This window comes from Gorilla gorilla, chromosome X (assembly GCF_029281585.2).
Source record: "Gorilla gorilla gorilla isolate KB3781 chromosome X, NHGRI_mGorGor1-v2.1_pri, whole genome shotgun sequence".
Classification (NCBI taxonomy): domain Eukaryota; kingdom Metazoa; phylum Chordata; class Mammalia; order Primates; family Hominidae; genus Gorilla; species Gorilla gorilla.
Window position 1 is genome coordinate 142797912 of NC_073247.2, and position 23615 is coordinate 142821526.

Sequence of the window (23615 nt, forward strand, 5' to 3'; positions counted from 1 at the left end):
AATCCCACTTAAGTCACAGGGCATCACTTTGAAGTAAATAATCTTTGGGTAGTTTTTTGACTGGGCAAGAGCTCATTTCATTGCACTCCCCCTGAGAAATGCTGTACAATGTGAAGGGTAACTTTGTGGGTAACTATTGATATTCTGCAGGGCTATAATTGCCTTGGTACCTCCCTTTGAATGTCCTTCAGAAGTCTTCAGGAGTCAGAGATGGGGTTGGGGGAGGAAGCTGTCAGCTGACTGGACAGAACTGGGGCAGTATCTAAATGTTCCTTCACCCCCGTTCCCCTTGCCCAAGAGGTAGCTGGCATGTGACAGCAATTTTTTTTTTGAGGGACAGGTTTATTTTGTCTTCATTAGAATATCATCACTCTTTTGTTGATGTTTGCTAATTTTTTTTTGTTCAACTCTTTTTTTTTAAAAAATTTACTTTAAGTTCTGGGATACATGTGCAGAACGTGCAGGTTTGTTACGTAGGTATACATGTGCCACATTGGTTTGCATCACAGAGATTTTTCAGGGCGACAACGGGCAATGGGCAACCATAGGAAGGCACTTGGGAGAGGCATCACTGAGGTCTGGGAGGAATGAGGGCCCAGAAAGGCCTTCTTTCCCAGGGAAAGAGACAGCACAATTGACCCACTTGAAATTCTCTCCCCAGTTCACTCTTGGCATTGGATTTGGCCTCAAACAATTGGACTTCTGTAAAGCAGCCAAAGCTCTAAAGCTGAAGGGACCCTGGGGCCCACTTTACATACAAATTTGATCTTTTCTTGGAGATGGGACCGAATCAATTTGCTGAGGCCAGGCCTAGTTGTGCTGCAGCAGGATCAGTTTCCAGAGCTGGGGCGTGACTGCCAATGAGACCAATGAGACACCCCATTCTCCAAGTCAGGTCGTCAGATAAGCACCCCCATTCACCAATGGCAGGACTTCCCCAATTTTGTTTATTACTTGTTTGTACCTCAAAATGCATTTCTCCCAAAGAAAAAAAATGTGATGCTCTAGAGCTTAGCCCATACCTTACCCATCGTGAGGATAAAATACAGAATCTGTGTGATGAAAACCGGCAGAAAATAATACTCTTGCAAATGTATCTCAGGCTCCAGCAGTAGAGCTGACATTTATCAGGCTTAAATATCAAATGATGGAAAGCATTGAGCACTGATACAGCAAGGCACCAGGTCCGTGAGGGTGATTATGGCAATGGTGAAAGTAACATCATTCCTTTTTTTTCACACCTACCTACTACAACAACCTAAATGTCCAACAATAGTGGAATGGTTAAATAAATTCTGTGATATATCCCCTTATTAGATTGCACAGAATCATAAAAATTGTTTTTGTGAAGAATATGTAACAACATAGAAAATGGTATGATTGTAACTGTCAAATATGCATTTTTGAAAGACTAGAAAGAAATCGACAATAAGATAAAGTTAGAGAATCTATTAAGGTGGTGGGATAATAGTTATTTTTCTCTATGTTTTCTAAAGTCTATGAAGTTTGTTCTTCAATTACTGTTATAATTTAAAAAGGCATACAAAGGTAACTTTAGTACCTGTGATATGCAAATAATCTATACAGTGATCTAGAATTTCACTATACATAGTTTAAAGAATTTTTTCTTCTAATTTTAGTTTAAATGTAATGAGTAGATCCGGCCAGCCAACCATGATCTTCCCAATGATCATGAAATTTCCACTAACTCTGGGTGGGAAGAGGAACAACTGGTTTGAATCCCAGGCCAGCTCTTATAAGGTTGCTGTGAGAGAGTTACTTAACCTCTCTTAAAATGACATAATAATGTCTATATTTTGGGGTTGTAAATAATAATAATAGTTCTTATTACTGCTGTTGTAGATGTCATTATGTTAAATGCTTTCTATGGCTCAGTTATCAAAAGAAGCTTTTTTCCCAAATGTTTACTATATGTAAATACCAGTCATACTACATAAGCTATCTCTAACCATAACAACTTTCTGAGGTTAGTATTATTGTCTCTATTTTAAGGACAAAATCTCAGAGAAGTTTAGTAACTTGCCCACTGTCACACAGTGGCTGAGCAAGGATTACAATCCTTTTTGATCTGACTTCGAAGCTTGAGTGAAATTAAAAGAGAGAAACATTTGCAAAACTCCTATGCTGACATATGGCAGACATTTACTAGGTGGTCAACATGATGTTGGTGATACTTTGCCCAGGACCCAGATGCTGGTCTTTGACTTATTTGATTATCTATAAATTTCTTTCTGTGAAAAGGAATTTCAACTGAAAGATGCAATACAAACGCACCACCTGTGTCCTCATAGATGGGGCTCTGAGTCACTAAGAAACGATTTCTGTTTCCTTCTGGCAGTATCATTTGTTCTCACATGTATCAGCAGAAGTAGGTAGATGGCATGTTTGATGAGCCTTGGCAGCTACTGTCACGTCTCAGATACACTTCTTGAGAAACCACGCGGCTTCCTCGGGATGAGTACCCAATACTCAGCAGCTGGTAGGTCCCTGCTTATTAAGGAAACTTACTAAGTGGCATGGGCATATCTGGAACCCCTGCTCTAACTATTCTCTGTCTGATGTGGTTGACACCTAATTGCTACCCCTCCCATTTCCCTTTTCAAAGCTAAGGCTCCAGGATTTCCACAGAAGCATACAGGGGTAGGAGCTGGAGAAGTTTTTCCAAATTCTTAAATCCTCAGAGGGACTCACCTGCAAGGAGGAATCTAGGGTCAGTGAAGGTAGCATGCAGGATAAATAGAAGGGATGAAGGAGAGGGAGGAGTTGAAGGCACCTTCCAGAGTCTGGGAACATCTAGGGGTGGACCTCTCAGAGCTTTTCCTGCCGTGAATCTCAATACCTCTCTACTCTGTAGTCTCTTTATCCCTCCCTGGGATTATATCCACCACCACCACCCCTCCCCCGCCCCCAAATTTCTTGATCTTCCACCACCACTCCCTGCTTAAATGCAGCTTTAGCTTGCAGTGACTTGCTTTTGTCTCTAGAGGGAGGCAAAAGCACCAGGGAGGAGGGGGTTCAGATTGGGGTCTTCTTCCACTTCACTAGTTTTGGCAAAGAGTAGAATTTATTTTCCTTTAATTGGGAACATATGAATAAAAGCTAATCAGAGATGTATTTTAAGTGCTGCATAGCATATCTCAGAGAACCATCATATCTTTCTCTATCATCCCATCTACCCCTCAACGTAGGTGGCTGCTAGAAACTGGATGGTCTTAGGCACTATTATTTCTAGAGTGAAAGTGAGGGCAAAGCAAAACAGGAGTCATAGGGCAATCTTGGCTAGGAAATAGTCATGCTTTTATTTTCTGGGGCACAATGGCACATATTTAGGAGACTGGGTTGGGGCTGGGTCAGCAATTGGGGTGGAGAGAAGTCTGGACAGTGAGCAGAAAGTTTGAAACTTTCCTGTGTGGAGTATTATATCTGAAACCTTGGTCTCATTAACACTGCGAGGAGAAACTGCAGAGTGAGAATTGGACTTAAGGTCCAGTTCTTCCGGGGCTGCATTAGGCTGATCAAACATCTTCCTAAAAGAAGAGGGACTATTTCAAGAGTGTCAGACAAGCCAGTAATGAGGAAAATTGGCAGTTTAGTCAGTTGGCTCCACTCCCTGAACACCATGGTTGAGACACTCTGGGCTACATGAGAATGAAAAAAAGTGCAGAAGGGAATTAACTAACCTTTTCTTAAACATTTACTGTATCTGTTAACCACTTGGCTGGTGGTTTCTATGGTTTACCTCCTTTAGTCATCTGAGCAATTCTAGGCAGGTGTTAACATCTCCATTTTACAGTTGAGGAAACTGAGGCTCAGAGAGGTGAAGTATCCTTCCCAAGATCACACAGCAAGTAAGTGCTCGAGCTGGGATACCAACACACAGCTGTCTCATTCCGAAGCCTGTGGTCTTTCTCTGCCCTGCCCACATGGAAAAAACAAAAGCCCTGATTTTCAAGGGCTTTACTCTCATGGGGAAACCATGATCTCTCTCCCCACAAAAATCCACATTTTGGTGCCCTGCTCCTCCAGATTCTTATATTTAGGGTGAAATCAAACAAATCTCTGTTTATATTGGACAGTAATGGGAGTTATTAAAGCATTTTCCACCTTTACAATTCCCCATGTAATCTTCATGTTATGGGAACACATTTTCTGAACTCCAAAGAGAGAGAGAGACTTATGACGGCGATTTTAAGCCCCAAGGAAGTGTGTGTGTGTTTGTGTGTGTGTGTGTGTGTGTCTGCGTGTCTGTGTGTCCATCCCATGGTGGTGGCATGTTGATAGGGATTCTGATAGCCCCTCTTATTGCCCCAATTATATGGGTGGGGGGCATTAGAGAAGGATAGCTTTCAATTATGCTAATAGCCCCTGGCCCAGGGCTGCATCTTTGGAGACATAGCCTGGAGCTTTTGGCTTCTTCAGAGTTGAAGTTTGTCCTCCATTTCACAGGCAGGAACACTGAGCTGGAGTGAACCAGATGGTCTTTATGAACCAAAGTGGAACTTACACAACAGGATTTAGATGGGTAGTCTAGCGATGTGTTTATGCATATGTGCGTATGTGTGTGTGCTGGTGTTGAGAAGCAGGGGCAGAACCTCTGAGGAAGAGAGGCCTCACATGAACAGCTGTGAGGAGGTGGAAGTGAAGCCAGTATATTCAGAGGAGAATGAGGAGGTGTCAGATTGGCCCCACAGCAGCAGGAAAGCTGAGCATCTGAGACCAGATGCTGGGAGATACCAAAGTTTGCCTGAACACCTTGTATGGATTTAAGTTTAATGAAACCAAGGGGCTTCAGGTGGTCTATGCCCTGCCTGAGTAAGACTGACGTATTTAGGCTCCCTTTCCCCCCCCCAAAGGATACTTTCTGGCTACATAATACTTTAGGCAATGCTTTTTGTGCCCACCCAGGATGAGGTGCTGACCCAGGCCCAGCTGGGGGGAAGCTTTATGGATGTTCCAACTGCTTTTCATCCACGCACCAGGCTCATTTGTGCCAGACGAAAGGGCACAATAATAACAGTGGCAATTTAAATCGTGCTTCTCACTTTCCCCCCTGAAAAGTGGCGAAGTGACTCACCACTGTTGAATTGTCCCTCTCTATCCACCCCCTGACCTCTTTGCAGCAGTCTAGGCTGGTTCCCTGGGGGCTAAGCTGGGAGCTAGAGCTTCCAGAGGCCCTTTAGCTGTGACTGGGATGACATCATGCCCCCCCATAAATGTGTTCCCCAAAATGCGATGTATTGCTTTAATTTGGGTTTCTCAGATGAGGCTGCTTGGAAGGCATTAGAGCAGCATGAGCCCCATTAGGCAAGTGCAGTGCCCCCCGACTCATGAATAATATAAAATGGGGTCCATTCAGTAATCTTTTCTGAGGGAGAGGCTCTGCTTGTTTTTCTACATGCAGTTTGGTATGGAGATTCTTGCTCTATTTGAAATTTGCCATATACCAACTTCTGGTAGTGATATTGTAAAAATGGGTCTGGGGGAGCTGTGAAATCATTCTGTTACTCCACCCTGATTCTTCGCCTCCATTTCCCTCCATACCCAAATCCCCTGACCCTGTGGCTAGAAAATGTTCATTTTCAACTCTTTCTTTCAGCACCAGCCTACGGAGAGCTCCCAGAACTGGAGCTAGTGAGGTGCACTTGTGCCTAGAGTAATTACAGATTTTGAAGTATCAACAAAGCAGGTAATTAGGTGGAGAAAGTATCCGCTGTCTGGGAGACAAAGAAAGTAATTATGATGAGTATTCTTGGTGCTGTCAGTAAACTCAAAAGAAAGATTTGTAGAGAAATGATAATGTTTGATAGAAACTTCAATGTCTAGCAGGAATCAGGGGACTCTTAGTAAAGCCACCTGGTATGTAATACAGGTTTAGGAAATATGGTAGACCTGAGTTCAAATACCAGCTCAGCCTCCTAGGGTCTGTGTGATCTTGGGGAAATTACTTAACTACTCTGAGCCTGATGTGTGAAGTGTAAAAATAGCAATAATTATAGCTCTATCTACCTTACAGGATCATTGTAAGGACCCAAGGAGATAATGCATGTCAGAACACTTAGCACAATGCCCAGTACACAGTAGGTACTTAACAAATGGCAACATTATTATTATTATTACAACTATCCTTGCTACATACCAGGTATTCTCTACAGCCGTTCCGAGTTTAAAAAGGGAAAGAAATGATTGCAGTTATGTATGATCATGTCATGAGAAGTATGAAGGGTGTAATTGTGGTGGCTCAAAGAAGCGAGCCTTCAGTTGAGAGGGAAAAGTACAGAAGAGCAGAGAAAGTTTTGTGATTCTGGAGTTAGGTTTAAAAAAAAATAAGTAGGAGTTTGTCACAAGGCCCAAGGGGAAAGGGCTTCCAGGCAACTGGATCTGCCCACACAAAGCCAAAAAGGTGTGAAACAGCCAGGCCCTGAGCAAATAGTTGGGCTCAGCTAGGCACCAGCTGGGATCTCCTGGGCGGGGGAGGGGTGTCAGGTCAGAGACCAAGAATCTTTCCAGCTTACTCCCACCAGCCCCTGTATCGCGCCCTAGGCGCCCTACCTGGCCAATCACGTGCGGTGCCCTCCTCTTCTTTCCTCTAAGCAGCCAGGTAAATTCACACCCTGCCCCAGCGGGCCTTGCCGACACAGAGGTGGGCGGGCAGGCGAACCCCCACGGTGAAGATCAGACCAGCGGGAACCCCTGCCGGGGTCGCGGCCCCTACTTCCTTTCTTCTCTCAGTCCCAGCCCAACGTCCCACTCGTCCCCGCCCCCAACCACACACACGGTCACTTGGGTTCTTTTAGACAACCCTGTACTCTCACACACCGCACCCATACACTTACGCGGCAATCCCCCTTCAAGACACACACAACCCCTTTATCCAAGCACGTAAGCTGACCACATGCGTCCACACCACACACATGAGAACATCACACCAAAAGACACACACCGCACCCTCACATGCATAAACCTTTGAACACACATCTCAAGTAGATTGACTTATAGAGAAATCTTGCACACGCACACATTCACACACTACACAGTTCAACAGACACCACCTGTAAACCCACATTGACACACTGCATCTAAGCATAAACACACTCCACACATATGCACACAAGCTTCAACGGGCACACACACATCCACACATTGCACACACATATGCACTCACCACAGCACGACCACAAACCCCGGCAGGAACAGCACACACCCACCTTCAAACCGCACCCACATAATCCCACTATAATCGGGCAGAAACATACAACCTATAAGCGTGCACACACAAACACATGCTGCATGTCAAAGCGCAAACCAAATACACACCACACCAAGCACTCCAGCTAAAACGTGCTCCGCGCACACACCCCCCACACCCGGCCACACACCGAACGCACACACAGATCTACCGCAACCGCGCGCGCGCACACACGCTTACATGCATACATACATACACACACAGCCCGCCCCCGCCTTCCCTTTGGGCGGAAGAGAAGGGGGCGAGGAGGAGAGGAGGGGAAAAAAGGAGGGGGGATGAGCGAGCCAGGCGGGGCGGGCACAGATGCTCTTTTCCTTTTGACCTGGGGTGTTGCCCCCATGTTCCCCATTCCCAAGCAAAGGGAGTAAGTGAGTTGGGTCCAAGGAAAATCCAGGCGGAATCCAGGAAAACAAGAAGGTCTAGGGAATCAGCGAGCTGGCGCGAGGGCTCCGCGGGGACCCTGACTCAGCGCACTGTCGACCCCGCCGGAGGCTCCTCCTCCCAGTACCCTCCCCCTGGCCCTTTCACTGCCTTGACCTCTGTCCCACTCCGCACCCCCACCCTCAGCCAGGACAAGTGCTTCTCTCCCCGGCCCCCACCCGCCCCCACCCCCCGAGCCCCACTGGAGAGAACTGGCCACTGTTAAGGGTTGAGGGCTTTATTGGTTTCAAGAAGTAAGGAGTTAAGACTGGCAGACAAGCTTTTTGCGAAGCCTGTTCTAATCTAGCTTGAAGACTTTTCTTAATGGAGAGCTCACTCTTTCTCAAAGCATCACATTTTCTACGTAAAGGGCAATGGCTATTAGAAATCCCCGACCCCGCGCTGGACACATAGTAGGGCTCTCTAAATGTTCCCCCCTCCCGCTTATGTCACCACATTTGGCAAGGCTGTCTGCAGCCTAGCAGTGGCTCGCAACAGCTGTTGGGCAGTCAGTCAGTCGGTGAGCTCTTTTCTTAGCCCACTAGCCCTCCTGAAAACAGCAGCTTCGGACTGGGCGCCACAGGCGGCAGGGGGCGATAGAGTCGCTAACGGTGCTTTGCACTTCTCGTTCTGGCGGCACAGCCCCTGTGAGAATCTCTGAGGTGCCCTCCCGCCATAAGCGGACTATGCGAGTGGTGGCGGCGGGGGTCACTCCGGAATGATCCGCGGCCAGATGACTTTCTGGCTCCTGTCCTCCACTTGCTTCTTTTCTGTGGAGATGGACAGCAAGGGAAAGGGAGATGGACCTCCCCCTCCGACTACCCCGTGGCACATTATGTAAAGTGTCATGTAAAAATACCCAGGCTTTAGAGTTCTTTATAGGTTCGAATCCCAGCTCTGCCACTTCTTAGCTGACTAACGTGGTAAGTCGCTGGCTTAGGTCGCGGAGTAGTTGTGAGGCTTAGAGGAAGTAACATATGTGAAGTACTTCTTCCAGTTAACATACAGAGGATGTCCATTCCCTCCCTCTTTCCCCCACCCTCTTCAAAAATATAAAGATATGGGAGTTTAAAAGAAAGGGGATTAGAGTCTGGGAGGGGGGACATGGCCACCAGCTGATGCTCCCAAGCCAGGCCAGAAACACAGAGGACGGGCAGGAGTTCAGTTAACTTGCAATATGCTGTATTTAAGGGAAATGCCTGCACCAATGATTTGGTGATGCCATTCACTGGCCACAAGAGAATCCAGGTCACAACTCCAATCCTTGGGTTTGTGATGAGGCTCTTCTGCCCATCACCTCCCCTCCTTACAAGGACTTCCTAACTCACCTCCACTTGTATTCTTTTCCTTCTTACCGAGATGCCACAGTAATATTTTTAAACTTCTTGTGAGCACTCCTTGGGTGCCAGGAATGTCTCCTGTTAACTTATATCCCACCAGCATCTAGCACTGTGCCAGACACACAGTGCAAGCGCTATACAGGCGGCAAGAGAAGTCCTGGGTGAAATCCCTAGGAAACATTGAGACTCGAGGGTACATGAGGAGTTATCATAAGGAACCTAAAGAGAGGACCCTAGGCACTGCAGGGATGGAGGGCAGTGGCTTTGGATAAAGAGTTATTCCATTGGACAAAGAGTTATTCCATTCCTCCTCAAAGCCCCCCACCTCTAAGCCTGTCTGGAAGAGCATTGCTTCACTGCGGCTGAGGCTTCTGCAGACAATTAAGAAGAAAGCCTCTTTCCTGGAGGGCAGAGGCCCTGGCCAGCTAGAGGGTGATTCACCATCTCAGTTAGGTAGCAGAGATGGCGCTAAAGTGGCAATGAATCAGTCCAAGATGGCATGAGGAGATTACCTGAGTGATGATGAGAAGGGGGATGAGGCAGGAGCCTGAGCCCTTGAGGCTGGGACTGAGTGATAGAATGTCTATATTCATATGCATAAAGTCAGCTCCTAACCTGCCTCCCCAGTTCCACAACCAAGTCCCCAAGGATAGCATTGGCACCCTCCTGGGGAGGGGAATGTTTGGGAGACTTGGGTTCCAATCCTGACTCTGCTACTTACTATGTGACTTTGGGCAAGTTATTTTCTCCTCTCTGGGCTTCAGTGGCAAGGTAAGTGCTAGGTACTTTACCATGTCATTTCACACATTCCTCTGCACGGTATTATTGGAGCACTAATTTTCCTATTTCGCAGTTGAGAAAACTGAGGCTGAGTGATATTTTGTTATCTACCTTCTCTCTATATCATGCGGTCTTTGTGTATGTATGTTACCAGGCAATCGCTGTAATCCAGGCCTCTTCTAATATGCCAGTCCTCTATTTAAATTGGATCCCTATGTACTCAGGTTCAAATCATGTCTCCCAGCTGCCCCCAATACCAGCCCATGTTGCTAGCTACCTGGGTGGGTTTTCTTTTCCTCTCCGGCGACACCCTCTCCCACCTCAACTCAAGTTTTTTCCTGGCATATAGGTCTAAAATCTCACATTAAAAAGCAAGCGTCACCAGAAAGATGTACTTCAATGTTTTGTGTTTTATCACAGTGAAGGGTGCTGGTTGCAGGGTGCTGGTTGCAGGATGCTGCAGTGAGGAAGGGGAGCAGAGCTTCCAGGGCCAGAGGGAGGGGCTGCAGGAAAATCCAGGGAGAGAGAGAAGACAGAGAGAGAGAGAGAGACAGAGAGAGACAGAGAAAGAGGGGATGCCAGGGACAAATTGGACCAGCCTCAAACTGCTGCTCCCTCCCTTTCTCCCCCTCTACTTACCTGGTGCTCTAGAATGTATAAAGGGGCAGCACCCAGTCCACTTACAGCAGGAGGAGAGGGAGAGATCCTCTCCTCTCCTCTCCTTCAATGGAAGGGCAAATTGTCCTGAGTATTCAAACTGTACTCCTGTGTTGGGTAAGATTTATTTAATTCTGGGGGGAGGGGAGGGCGAGGGCCTCATCATGGTAGCAATGATGGTGAGGTGGCACTTAAATTGAAAAGAGCACCACCAGTGCTGCTTAGAGCCAGACGCTCTCTCTCTTTACTAGAGGATAAGTGAAACTTGACACTGGGCTTCTGGATCTCATTTCCAATCCAGGCACCTAAGAGCCATATCTCTGAGCCTTTGGAGAATAAGTCCATGTCTGCCTGGGCTTCCACAGCAGCTATACTTGGAGCCAGCAGCTGTACTCTATCCTTTCCCTTCCTTTTTCTTCCTTCTCTCCTTTGCCCAGGCTCTACTTCCCCATGTTTCCCTCTTGCTGGGCTCACCCATAGTCTCTTATATTCTTGACTCTTCTCTTTCTTCTCCATTTCTGTCCCTCTTTGTTGACAACACTGTCCCTTGTGCATTTACTTGGCCCAAGACAGGAGAGAATTCAATGGGGGGGGGGGGTGTGTGTGTAATTGTGTATTTGAAATTCTCCCACTTAAGATCTTGTGATTATAACCCCATATTGCCCTTGTTGCATCAGATAAGAATATTAAGCTCTTGTAAATTATATATTTTTGCTTGGTTGAATGGTGATTTGTATATATGATTGGTGGGCTGCAGTTTAGAAGAGAGTATTTTTGGAAGAGGTATTAAAAGGTAAGATGGTTTGGGCTGGTGTAGATGGCCTCCTGACTTCTCTAAGTGCCTAGATATGCAAAGAAGACAGTACATGAAAAATTAAGACTATAGTAGTGGGGGGTGGGGGTGGGAGACCATTGCCAGCCAGGCCGATGGAGGACTTTGTGAAGTCAGCTTCTGTTTTGCTCTTGCTGATCATTGAACTTTGAAAAAAGTGACCTTTTTATCTCTGAGTTTGGAAGACCAGAAGCCCTAGACAAGAAGACCAGAGGCCCTAGACAGGAAGGGGAAACAAAAAGCAGAAAGAGTGAGGCAAGGAGGGGAAAGGACTATTCCTTGTGCAGTCCTTGTGTGCAAAGGGCCAACAAAGAATGTCCCCTGCCCTCAAATGCCACACCAGTCAAGGCAGAAGGGAAGCAAAGTGCTGTGGCAAATTGTGTGCTGAGCTGGGATCCAGGAGTTCTGGACCTTCATCTTGGCTCTGCCACTAATTAGCTGTGTCCTTGGGTAAGTTTCTTAACCATCTGAACCTCCATTTCTGCTCTTCCTTCACTTGTACTGTGAGGTTGTGTGGCATGGCCAGGGGAGGGGAGGTTCAGAGCATTCAGAGGGAAGGGACCCTTGGGCTGAATCTTGAAGGAGAGCTCTGCTTTGAATAGGGGAGAGAAGATTGTGGGGTACAGTGAGAACCAGTGGGAGTGGCCCAGAGAATTCAGCAAACAGGTATGCGTAAGGCACTGAGCTGGCTGCTGGGTAGAAAATTGCTATGAATCAGCCCCCTCCTCACCGCGGCAAGCTTTCCAGAGAGTAGGGGAATCTGAGCGGCAGAGCCAAGCGCTGGCAGTGCCTGCAGCTCCTCTCAGCGCTACCCGCTGCCGCCCGCCGGACTGTCGAGCAGGTCACGCAGCCTTTCCCTGGCCGGACCAAGAGGCTCGCCAAGAGGTAGTGCAGGGGTAGGGCACCAGTGGCCTGAGCGCAGCCCACTGCGGGGTGAGAGAGGGAGGTGAGGGCACTTCCACGTGGAAGGCCCGACGTGAGGGAGGGAGAGGAGACCTGAGAGTGTGGAACAAGTTGCCCAGGCTTTTGCGTTCAATGTCTCAAACGTAAGAGCGCAAGAAAGATTTAATTTTTCTAATTCTCAGAGGAGCAGGAAGCAGTGAGTGGTTTCCGCGCGCCGCAGGGCTTTGTTTAACTTTACAGGTTCTGCACTGCGTGGAGCTACCCAGGGGCAGGACCCGCGCAGCGCACCTCAACCCAGCCTAAAGGCCATGCTCTGCAGCGCAGTGGCAGCCAGAGACCCAGGGCAACCCCGAGAGGCAGAGGGCGCACATTCCGCAGCCCCCTACCCTCACCTCTGTCCCTAGCTCAGAGCCGAGGGCACTCAGCGGGACGGGTGCTCGGGCGGAGGGTCTGGGGTGGAGACAGGCTCAGTCCCCTGCACTCTGGCCCCTTGGAGGGGCTTGGGGGGGTGGGCTCTCTCTTCAACTGCGAATAGCAGCCCTGTGGCCCTGTGTCCCGGAGTTAGCTAAGTCCAGTGGAAGAATCAAGGACTTTGCAGACGTGAGAGCTGTGTCTCTACAGTGCCCTTAGATAAACAGAATGATAATAAATTATGCCCGTTATGTTTCGGGCTTGGAGACGCTCTCTGACTTGCCCAAGGCCACCCAGCTGCTTAGTAACTGAGGAGGCCTCCTGACTCCTGGTCTAGGGATTTTTCTGATTGCGTCATAGCCATGAGAGTGGTCCAATTTTGAATGGGGATGGATAGATGGATGGATGGATGGATAGACAGACAGACAGATATTGATATTTTTAAAAATATGCTTATTTGAATGTAGTTTTAAAATACCATTCCTGCCATGAAAACTACAGGGAAAAACATCTCCCACAGCCCCAGTTCCCTATGACAGCCACTCAGACAGGATTTTGAAAAAGAAAACTGACAGAAAATTGGATGCTTGTTGGGGAAGATACGATCAAAGGAGAATAGAGGAGGTGGGAGTGGGGGAACAAAGATGGAGGAGAAGAAGCTCTCAGCACGGATTCTGAGAACTTCCTTATTCTGAAGGTTTCTTTGATATGGCCTCTGTTCAGATGGTTTCCGGGAGTGTCCCCATCAGTCCTTTATTTCTTATGCCCACTCTGTAGAAGCCACAGATGTGGTCTGGAGAGGCAAATATTGATGACCCTTCTTTTAATTAAGTCTCATTTCCCTTTTTCCCTCTCTTGTAGTGAGTACATCGAAGAAGGGAATTTTGTATGTGTGTGAGTGTGTGTGTGTGTGTGTGAGAGAGAGAGAGAGAGAGGGAAAATGCTTATGTAAGAGAGTGTAAGGGTGTGTGTGTACATGGATGTCTGTGAGTGGGAATGTGTGTGTGTGTGTGTGTCTGAAAGGGAGCAGGTCTCAAAGAGGGAAGCTTTGAGAGAGGCAAGGGAGATAAGAAGAATGAATCAGAATTTACAGAGTGCAAACTAAAAACTTATAGCTGACTAGGGATCTGTCCAGTGCTGGTGGGCCTGGGGAAATAGTCAATTCTTAATATTCCTTAAAAGAACAAAGGAAAGGAAACATATTTAAATTAGTGCAAGAAAGATGATGTTAAACCCATGGGCCTTTCTTGATAGTCTTCAGACACTTGACATTTATGTGACCTTCGACTAGGCTGTGAGATCCCAGGGCAGGAACAGGGGCTTTCTACTCCAGGTAGCTCTCCCCTTCCCTCCACCATCTCTAGCATGGGTGGCTTCCATACTGTGCCAAGGAAGCCAAAGTTCAGGATTAAATCCATTTTGTAGGCCAGTTAGCTTTTATCTACATTTCATAGACTAGACTAATCCCCACATATCACACAGTTAGCTGCCTTGCATCTCTGATCATGAAAGACCCAGTGAAGATACAGTTCATCTTATCCCATCTAGAAGTGTGCTTCCTGCTGACAGTGGGTGAGTACCCATTTTCATCTTCAAAGGATGATACAGAGGCATTCTTCAGCAGGGGACACTATCTGCCTCATTCCAGATAGTAGCACTTCTGCTAAGTCTTCCTCTCAAGTTTGGCTCCCAGGTATTTTGGAGGGCAATTCCTCACCTTGCTTGCTTGCTTGCTTGGCATAGAAATGTACCCTTTGGAGAACACTTTCATTCTACCCTTTTATTTTATCTTCACAGCCACACTTAATAGGTACCATGATTCTTGTTTTGTAAGGTCATGGATCTGAGGCTCAGAAAAGCAAGATAATTTGCTCTCTGTCACATAGTTAGTGAGTGTGTAAACTTACATGGAGTGAAGCTGGGATTTGAAGCTAAGTTCCAGTCTATATCACAGGACCTTGCCAGGATACCATGCTGTCAGGTTGGGGGTGGGCTGGGGTAAGAAATATGGTGAGATGCCTACACAGGGCTTTTGGTGTCTTTCTCCTCTGTCAACTCCTCTCCTCTACCTTTCATAATAGTCTTTTTTTTAAAAAAAAATATATATACTCTTCCTGTAAATATATATATACACACACACACATATATAAACACACACACACGCATATATATGTGTGTGTATATATGTGTGTGTGTGTGTGTGTGTGTCCATGTATCTATCTTTCTTTCTATCTTCATTTCCCATGGAATGGCACAGAGCAATGTATAAAAATAATACCTCAAAAATCCAACCACATCCTTAGGAAAGAAGGTAGTCTTGGTTTAGACTTTCCCAGTTCCAGGCAGCAGATGTTGGTGATGAATACCAAGAACTGCTATGGTTTAGTGGAAAGGGCAAGGCTTGAGCTGGGGATAGGAAGGGAGAGCTGGTTCCCAGATCATATTCCTCCATGGCATTTTTGTGCAACTTTAGATAAGTCACAGCCTCTCCAAAGTCTTAGTTTGTTGCTATTGTAAAATGGGGAGGAAATATCCAACCTACCTCTTTCCCAGGGGTTATTGTAAGAATAAAGTGGCATGATTCATTTATTCATGAATCACGAATAGCTGTTTTAATTACAAGACTGTCAAGAGCTTATAATCCTATGATTCACTCGACAAACACTTATTGAACATCTATTGTGTGCTAGGGTCTGGAGATAATGGGCATATGGAAAGCTTTTAAGAAAATGAAAAGCAGGAGACAAATTAGGCATTAAAAACTTTTACCTCCTATTGATAGAACATCTTATTTTTAACTTCTTCCACCACAATTTAATAGAAGCAGCAACCAAAAGGGGAAAAAATGATATGCATGACACAGCTTGTGATGCCAACACTATTATGCACCCTGATACATATTGCAGAGAATAGTGAGAATATCTATATCTTGGTGTACTTGATGTCACATTGCCTTGTTTACACTATCCTTTGGGATGTTTATAGCATAAAAATTGCCTTTCACCATCCTGAGCCTGAGTTGTTTCTTTAGTCAATAAAATTTAAAAACAGGATTCCATGGAATGACGACTGTACTTATTTTACAAAGATGCTGTAATATGTGGTGGCTGCCTGCCGTCAGATATGACCTACCCTGGCTTATGGAATCAGGCTTTGATTATGTGTATTCTTTTGATTTCTTTATTTAGCAATGCAGAATCTTGCATCTAGTGAAAGCAAATATGGGTGCGTCAATGGCAAGAGCCCTGAGACTGAAGAGAACTGGGTTCTTGCCCAAGCTCTGTTGTCAAATTGCTGTGTGGTCTTGGGAAAACCCCTGTCTCTCTGTGAGCCTCAGTTTTCTGACCTGTATAATGGAGGTTTGGGACCAGGTGATGGCTAAGGTCCTATTTCTGAAACATTCTAATATTATAATGTTCCTGAAACTTTCTTATTTTTTTGAAGCCAGGGCTTTTCTCCATATATTTTAACAGTAATATTACCTCTAGTTTATGACCTTCTGCTATAACATGATGGGCTGACTCAATGTATTGATGAACACTATCCCCAGATTTAATTATCTTGGAGCGTCATCACCACATTGTATAAAATGAGCCATATTGTTCATTGCATCAGCAGCCTTTGCTGAAATGGAGGTTATGGGATAACAACTTTAAGGCTAACTCATTAATGCTCTGGGATGAATAAGCTAATGTGTCAGCAGACCAAATTGGTGCCCAAATATTTTCATATAGAGACCCATATCTCTTTCCCATGTTGTGATACATTAATGGGGATGTCTTTATCCATTGCCGCTGCCTGTAGTCATTTGAATAATGTAGATGCAGTACCTTCTGGGCACCCAGCCCCATTCACTATCAATTTCCTAAACTTTGAGGCACTCTCAGAGGCTTGGAACAAAATTCTAGTGATGCCATAAAGTACCCAATTTATAAGGATTTAAACCATGGCATCAGTGCAGTCCCTGCTTTCTTTTTTCCATAGGTGTTTACTAGTAAGCACTGCACCATTCTTAACTATTTTATGGGGGCAATGGAGTAAATTAGTCCTCCAAATCATGAAGGCTGTAGATTTATGCCTAGTTGAAACCATTTCAGTCCTCACAATGTTGAAGTGGGTAACCTTTCTGACGTTAATTTGTTTCTCCATCTGTGTGCCATGCATTTTGGGAGGACGTGAGAAACAGGCTTGATGCCATTCAAGTGTGTTTCCCCTTTTTGTATTGATGGAAACTTGATTTGTGCCTGTCCGCTCTTTGTTCAAATTGTCTCTCTTGATATCTGCTCATATTCTAGCCCCTTTACTTATCCAAATAAAATCATATATATATATATATATATATATATATATATATATATATATATATTGCTAGTGACAATGTAGAATTGGATGGCTTGAAAGAGAAACAAATTTTGAGACATACAGGCACTTTATTAATCTGAATAATAACATTTGAAATATTAACCTATGCAGTTAGTTTTTCTAAATTTTATAAGGTGATTTTTTTAAATACTTGACTCTGCTGAAATTCGAGAATGAAGAAGAAAGATATATCCCTTAAAATCTCCTAAGATCTCTTTACATAATTCAAATTTAGTGGAGAAGAGTAGATTGTTCAATGGATTGATACAAATTCTAATTTTATGTAATTACTTTTGAAACATGATTTTTTTTTGTAAACTCCGGCCCTCTGCAAAGAACCTTCACTATTAACATGTTTATTAAAAACCAATGCTAAATACCACACATAATATTATTCATTCAACTCTCAGACAACCACTGAAATGGATACTGTGTCATTTCACCATTTTATAGAGAAGGCCACTGAGACTCAGAGAATTCAACTGACTTTCTTAAGATCACACAGCTAAGAAATCTAGAGGCTGGCTTTGAACTCAGTTATATTTGGCTCTAACACTAGTAAAAGTATTTGTCTAAAGATAGTCTTTCTGCAAATGTTTTGAATTCTAGACTGAAACTGAGCTGGTTTGCTTTCATCTTGCTTTTGAATCTCATGGTCTCTTCAGGCTAGCGCCATGGTATACTGAAGGGGTAAGGGGAAAACACTTTGGAGCAAGAGAGGTCTCTTGGCACCTCTTTCCTGTAGGGAGCCTCCTTTTGTGTTCAGCTTGAAATGTCAGGCCTGAGGATGAGTATTCAAATCTCAAGATCCTGTTATGTGCCTCTCTCATAGTGCGAAAGCCTGCCTACTCATTCCCCCTCCCCACCCCACCCATCTGCTTCTTGTCTGGGGACATTGGTCTTCCTAAATCTGCTTCTGTATTGTATGCTACTGGCACCTTGAGAAGGTTGAAAGCAAGTAAGGCAATGCCAATTTTTCTGTTAGAACTGCAGCATATAACTGCTCTTAAGTTTAGCCCTGTGTGCTGGAGCAGGGAGGCAATGACAAACGGTTTATTCTAAGGCCTTTGATTTCCTTCGGAATTGTAAGCATCTAGGCTGACTCATCTCTCAAAGGCTTTTCTCTCTCTCTCCTTTTGGGGCTGTTGTTGATTGGGGATTTTACTGTTTGTTCTTACCTTATATTTGGGGGAGAGAAGGAACTGATTTTCATCTTATTTTTGGGTGAAAAAACCAGCTCTGCTCTTTGGATGATCAGATCTGGTAAGCTTCGATAAGAAGAAATAGCTGAAACTCCAAAACAGGTACAAAAGATGTCTGGATTGGGGAAAGGGGAGAGGGGAGTAATGTTAGAGAAATTAAGCCAGAGCTAGGCTGTGTGTCTCAGGATGAGACCCTAGACTAATAGGCTCTGGACCTGCTATTTTGAATGGGGGATTGCTAGAGGCTTAGTCTGGAACTGTGGTTAAATGCATGTGCCTTTGGTTAAAATGGTCACTTTGCAAGTTGCAGTTTGGTGGTTGGGGTTAGGTGTTCACTTTGGGTCCAGGGGATGGAGCTTTGCAGTTGAAGGTTTAATATCTATGCTAGGTGTTTTCCTCCTGGTTTAGTTCAAAAGCCACAGGAAAACTCCTCATCTTTTCTCTTACTGCACCTATTTCTGACATCTGTGATCCTGGCTACTAAGGGGAGTAGGCAAAAGAGTTTTGGAGACAAAATTCAAGTATGGTTTATTTGTTTGTTTGTTTTTTGTTTTTTGTTTTTGTTTTCTTTTTTTGGACAGAAGGTAGCTCATCTATTTAGATTATTGCATGATAAACCGTTACTTAACTTTTCTCTGCCAAAGCTGCATTGCCTGATCTTTGAAATTTAAGCTCCCCACTCCCCAAATCATATATAGAATGTTATTGTAGATTCCATGGGAAAGAGACATTCAGTAAAGTTGTATGTAACTACTTCCTTTCTTGGCAAAAGCTTTAGTTCCCCATCTCCTGAATTATCTTCTCTATCAGGAACCAGCCATATTTACCCAAACCATGAACTTGGGAGCTATCCTAAATTGTTTTCTTTCCATTGCAATTAAAGATGTTCCCTAAGCCCTGTCAGTTCCATCCATGAGATTCGTCCCCTACTCCAGCCCTAGTGACACAGACTTGTGTCAATATCCCTTGCCTCTTGGCTCATCTACCTACTTCCAGCTCTCTACCTAAAACAGGCTTTTTCATGGCTTTCTGAGATTTTTCCAAGGTGCAACCCTGACTCTTTCACTCCCTGCCTAAAGCCCTATTGCCTTCAGGAAAAAGTCCGACTCTTTAAGCTGGCTTATAGGGCCATCCATGATCTCATCCCTGCCCATCCAGATTTATCTCCTTCCAATCCCTTTATACAGCTTCAAGAATATGACAACCTCTCTCCCATCTCTTTTCCTTTGCACAAGCTGTTCTCTCTGGATGCTCCCCTCCTCTGTCTCCAGGCAGACTTAGATGTTTTCTCCTTTCTGCTCTCACAATACTTTGTTTATATCTTGGAGGTCTAACATCACAAGGTTTTGTGAATTGTTGCTAACTTGTGTATCTCCTTCACTGCGCTGTTAAATCTTTAAAAAAAAAAAAGAAATAGTATTACCTTGCTCATCCTTTGAATCTTTAGCGCCTGGCACAAAGTGGGCAATTAATACAGGTGTTTTTTTTTAATGAATGAATGAATGAGTGAACAAATGAGTAATAGAGAATGTGCAGGAAAGGATGCTGTATGAGGTGTAGGGGCATACCCCATGGGGGATGCTTTGTAGTCTGGAAGTAGTATAAGATAGTGGGCATCATGGAGAAGGCACATATAAAATAGGTTTTACCATTACACTAAGACAAACTCCACTTTGATACCAATTCTGTTTAAGGAGTCTCACTAGAAATGGTCTGGAAATGATGTTTGTTGGTTTTGGTACAAAAGATTTTTTTATGAAAAAGTAATATAATGAAGTTGTGCAATGTTTGGTAAATAGAGAAAAGCAACAGGCAAACAAAATCTCACCAGTTAATGCAAATGCTGTTAGCATTTGGGTGCATTTCCTTCAGTCTTTTATTTTTATGCATGTTTTTCTTCACATAGTTGCAATCAAAATTAATACAATTCTGTGTTTTGTATTTGTTGTTAAAAAACTCTTTGTAAATATAACTAATGATTGCATAATTTTTCCATACTGTGGCCATTACAAAATTTATATAACTAATATCATTGCTGGGCTAGCTTTTTTTCCCTTTTTTTGTTACTATTATGGTTTATGTGGATATGCTTTTCCCTGTCTGTAGGAAGATTTTATTAGGATAGATTCCTAGAAGGGGAGTTACTAGGTCAAAGGGCCTGGGGACGATTTTTGGCTCTAGACCCATGTGTCCATTTTGTTTTCTGGACTTGTCTGAATTTGCAGCTCTCCTAACCTAGATGAAAGTCCCCTTTTTATCCAACCTGGACAGCATCGAGTATCATCATGGAAAGAAAAAAAAACCTCTAAAAACGCTCTAATTAATTAATTAATTAATTAATGGAAAATACTATCTTATTTTTGTTTCAAAGTGCTTTTGTTAAAAAATGTTTTTCTCTTTTATTTTTTCTTCTTATTTTCTCTCTTTGTACTTTTTTTTTCTAATTAGGTTTTCTTTTTCCTGGACTACCTGTTAAGGGCTGAATTTTTGAAGTTGGATTTTTTCTTCTTTTTTAGCAAAAACAACCAGAGGCTGCTCTGCTTGAGGGTGAAGCCGCCTCCCAGTTTTCCCTCCCCCTCTACCCCCACCCCCATAGTTCTCTCCACCAGGTCCAGTGACAATTGGATGATGCAGCCTTGATAATCATCCGATTCCAGAATGGGTGGCTGCATTCCTTTTCTGAAGGCAGCAAGGGCACTGTGCCCCAGAATCATGCCCCCTTTGCTGTTGTTGTCTGCCTTCATTTTTTTAGTGAGTGTCTTGGGAGGAGCCCCAGGACACAACCCCGACCGCAGGACGAAGATGGTATCGATACACAGCCTCTCCGAGCTGGAGCGTCTGAAGCTGCAAGAGACTGCTTACCACGAACTCGTGGCCAGACATTTCCTCTCCGAATTCAAACCTGACAGAGGTAAGCTGCACCCCGGATTGTGGCATCCTCGCCTTCGGGAGAGTGGACCCTCCGGGCAGGACGGGGTCTGGCAGGGTGGGAGGGGCTCACGCCTGATCTCGGACTTGATCAGTTCTCCTGGCGTCTGGGGAACTGAAGAAGCCGGAGTTGAAGGCTGTTTGTTGAATTGCGGGAGAGGTAAAAATTAGTTGAGTTTGGTCGAAGGCTGGGGGTTGAGGGGGCAGTAAGACAGACGGGCAGATGTCAGGGACAGACAAGTGGACAGAGGGCCGGTGAAGAGACAGACGCACCAGGTGCGGTGCGAGAATAGGGCAGAGCGAGACGGAAGCGCAGAGGGACACTCTGGAGAGAACTGGGAGAGATAGAGACAGCGCGGTCGAGAGACAGAGAGTAGAGGGAGATAGCAAGACAGTGCGTGAGAGAGAGACGCTCCTAGCCGGGCGGTGAACGGGAGGGCGGTGCGGGCGCGGGGGCGGCGGCAGGAGGTGCGCCTCTAGCACTGCCCACCTCAGCTGGCTGCCGGGGAGCGAGCAGGACGCGGCACAGGACGAGGTTCGAGTGCACCAGGGAATCTCAGGGGTAAGCGCGCGGATTTGGCAGCGGAGCCCAGGCGCGTAGCGCGGACCCAGGCGCGCCCCAGAGGTATTGGAAAGTGCTGGGGGTGGCAGCTTCGCTAGGCGCGCACCGCGAACGCAGCTTGAATTGAGTGAAGCAAAGGGCGAGGAGCCCCCGCTGGCAGCCACTGATGCCAGATTCGGAGTGCGGGGACAGCCAGGTGTCGCCGCTTCTCCTACCGCAGCGCAGGGAGCCGACGGCAACCTGGTGCGAGCGCGCCCGCAGTAACTTGGCGACCCTCACCCGCGGTGGCGCTGCAGGAGAGCCCCTCCCTCCCCTCTCCTGTTGCGTGATCTGGGGGCTTCAGAGCCCCGGAATTTATGTTTTAAGTGTTGTATTGAGCGACTACGGGTGCGTAGCAAGATGCGTGGTGCGCACGCGGCGCATTAGATTGTCTGGTTTGGTTAAATTCTTGGAGTCTGATAAGAGTGAGATAGGCTTGTCCTTGTTGTTAGGTGGGGAAACTGAGGCTCACAGAAAGCAAATTACTTTTCGCCCGCTGGGCAGAGCTCGCCTCTCTGCCACTCCCTCCCCCTGCTGCAGATCAGTGCATTGGGATGTTTTAGTCACTTATTAAGTCCTATTTGTAAGTGTATCTTTTCTTTTTTCTCTTTCTGTAGCTCTGCCTATTGACCGTCCGAACACCTTGGATAAGTGGTTTCTGATTTGGAGAGGACAGCAGAGGGGTGAGGGGGCTCTTGTATTTTCTTTAGAAAAGGAATAGAATGCTAATCCCCTGTGTAGTGTGGCCCTGGCTATTGGAGACTGGGTGGCGTCCACTGTCCCAGGGGACACTCTCCTCAGCTCCCAAACCCCACAGGGGGTGATATCAGGAAATGGCGCAGTAGCTGTAGGTGCTTGGGGCGGTCCTCTCAGACCTTCCTGGTGGACTCACCCCACACAGATCAACCCGAAGAAATCGCTCTCTTTGTTTCAAGGTAGTCACCCCCAGGGAAAATGTAAGGCAGGGACCTCGAGCCTCGTCGGGGTGGTTGAGTGGAGCTGAGTCCTTTCGCCAAACCGCTGAGGGGTCTTTTTGGCTAGCTCCCCAGGGAGGGGCGCTGCGGTTCTGGAGAGGTGGGGTTGGCTGCGGGTTGTTGCTGGGAGGAGTGCTACAGCCCCTGCTTCCTCCTGATTTAAGCGCTGCGAGGCTTTGACGTTTCTCATTCTTTCTCTCGTGGCTCCCCAGCTGTATCACACAAGACATTTGGCATTAGCCTGGAAGAGGTCCTGGTGAACGAGTTTACCCGCCGCAAGCATCTTGAACTGACAGCCGCGATGCAGGTTGAAGAAGCCACCGGTCAGGCTGCGGGCCGTCGTCGGGGAAACGTGGTGCGAAGGGTGTTTGGCCGCATCCGGCGCTTTTTCAGTCGCAGGCGGAATGAGCCCACCTTGCCCCGGGAGTTCACTCGCCGTGGGCGTCGAGTGAGTTAAACCCTCCAGGTTTCAGGCAGGGGCCTCTCCTGAGGTATGTAGGAATGTGAGGCCGGAGGGTCAAGGCCTGTGCCCTCAGAGGCAGGGGGGAGCTGAACACAATATGTTGAAGTGGTGTCCTTGGCTTGCCACAAAGGGAATGTATCTTGTCCTGAATGTCATACATACAGTACTCAGGAAGGTCCTAATTGACTCTCTTTATTTCCCATTTTAAGATAATCTGGATTTCTCCACAGGGTGCAGTGTCTGTGGATAGCCTGGCTGAGCTGGAAGACGGAGCCCTGCTGCTGCAGACCCTGCAGCTTTCAAAAATTTCCTTTCCAATTGGCCAACGACTTCTGGGATCCAAAAGGAAGATGAGTCTCAATCCGATTGCGAAACAAATCCCCCAGGTTGTTGAGGCTTGCTGCCAATTCATTGAAAAACATGGTAAGGGAGCTGCAAATGGGTAAATCAAGGAAGGAAGCAAAGGGAAAGGAGG

General features: G+C 45.9%; 1 protein-coding gene across 8 annotated transcripts in view; it reads left to right on the top strand.

The window, feature by feature from the left end:
• The window catches only part of ARHGAP36 (Rho GTPase activating protein 36), a 31579-nt gene that overhangs the window by 2540 nt on the left and 5424 nt on the right, over positions 1-23615 (top strand). For 2 of the 8 annotated variants that reach the window (XM_004064861.5, XM_055376273.2), the window contains exons 2-5: positions 20927-21085; positions 22321-22386; positions 22890-23125; positions 23371-23563. In XM_004064861.5, coding sequence (XP_004064909.1) covers positions 20927-21085; positions 22321-22386; positions 22890-23125; positions 23371-23563 — 654 coding nt within the window. Of the gene's footprint in view, positions 1-12751; positions 14183-20832; positions 21086-21192; positions 21263-21590; positions 21728-22320; positions 22387-22889; positions 23126-23370; positions 23564-23615 lie in introns of those variants that run through there. The other 6 variants (XM_055376275.2, XM_004064860.5, XM_055376277.2 and 3 more) reach the window with 6 other exon arrangements.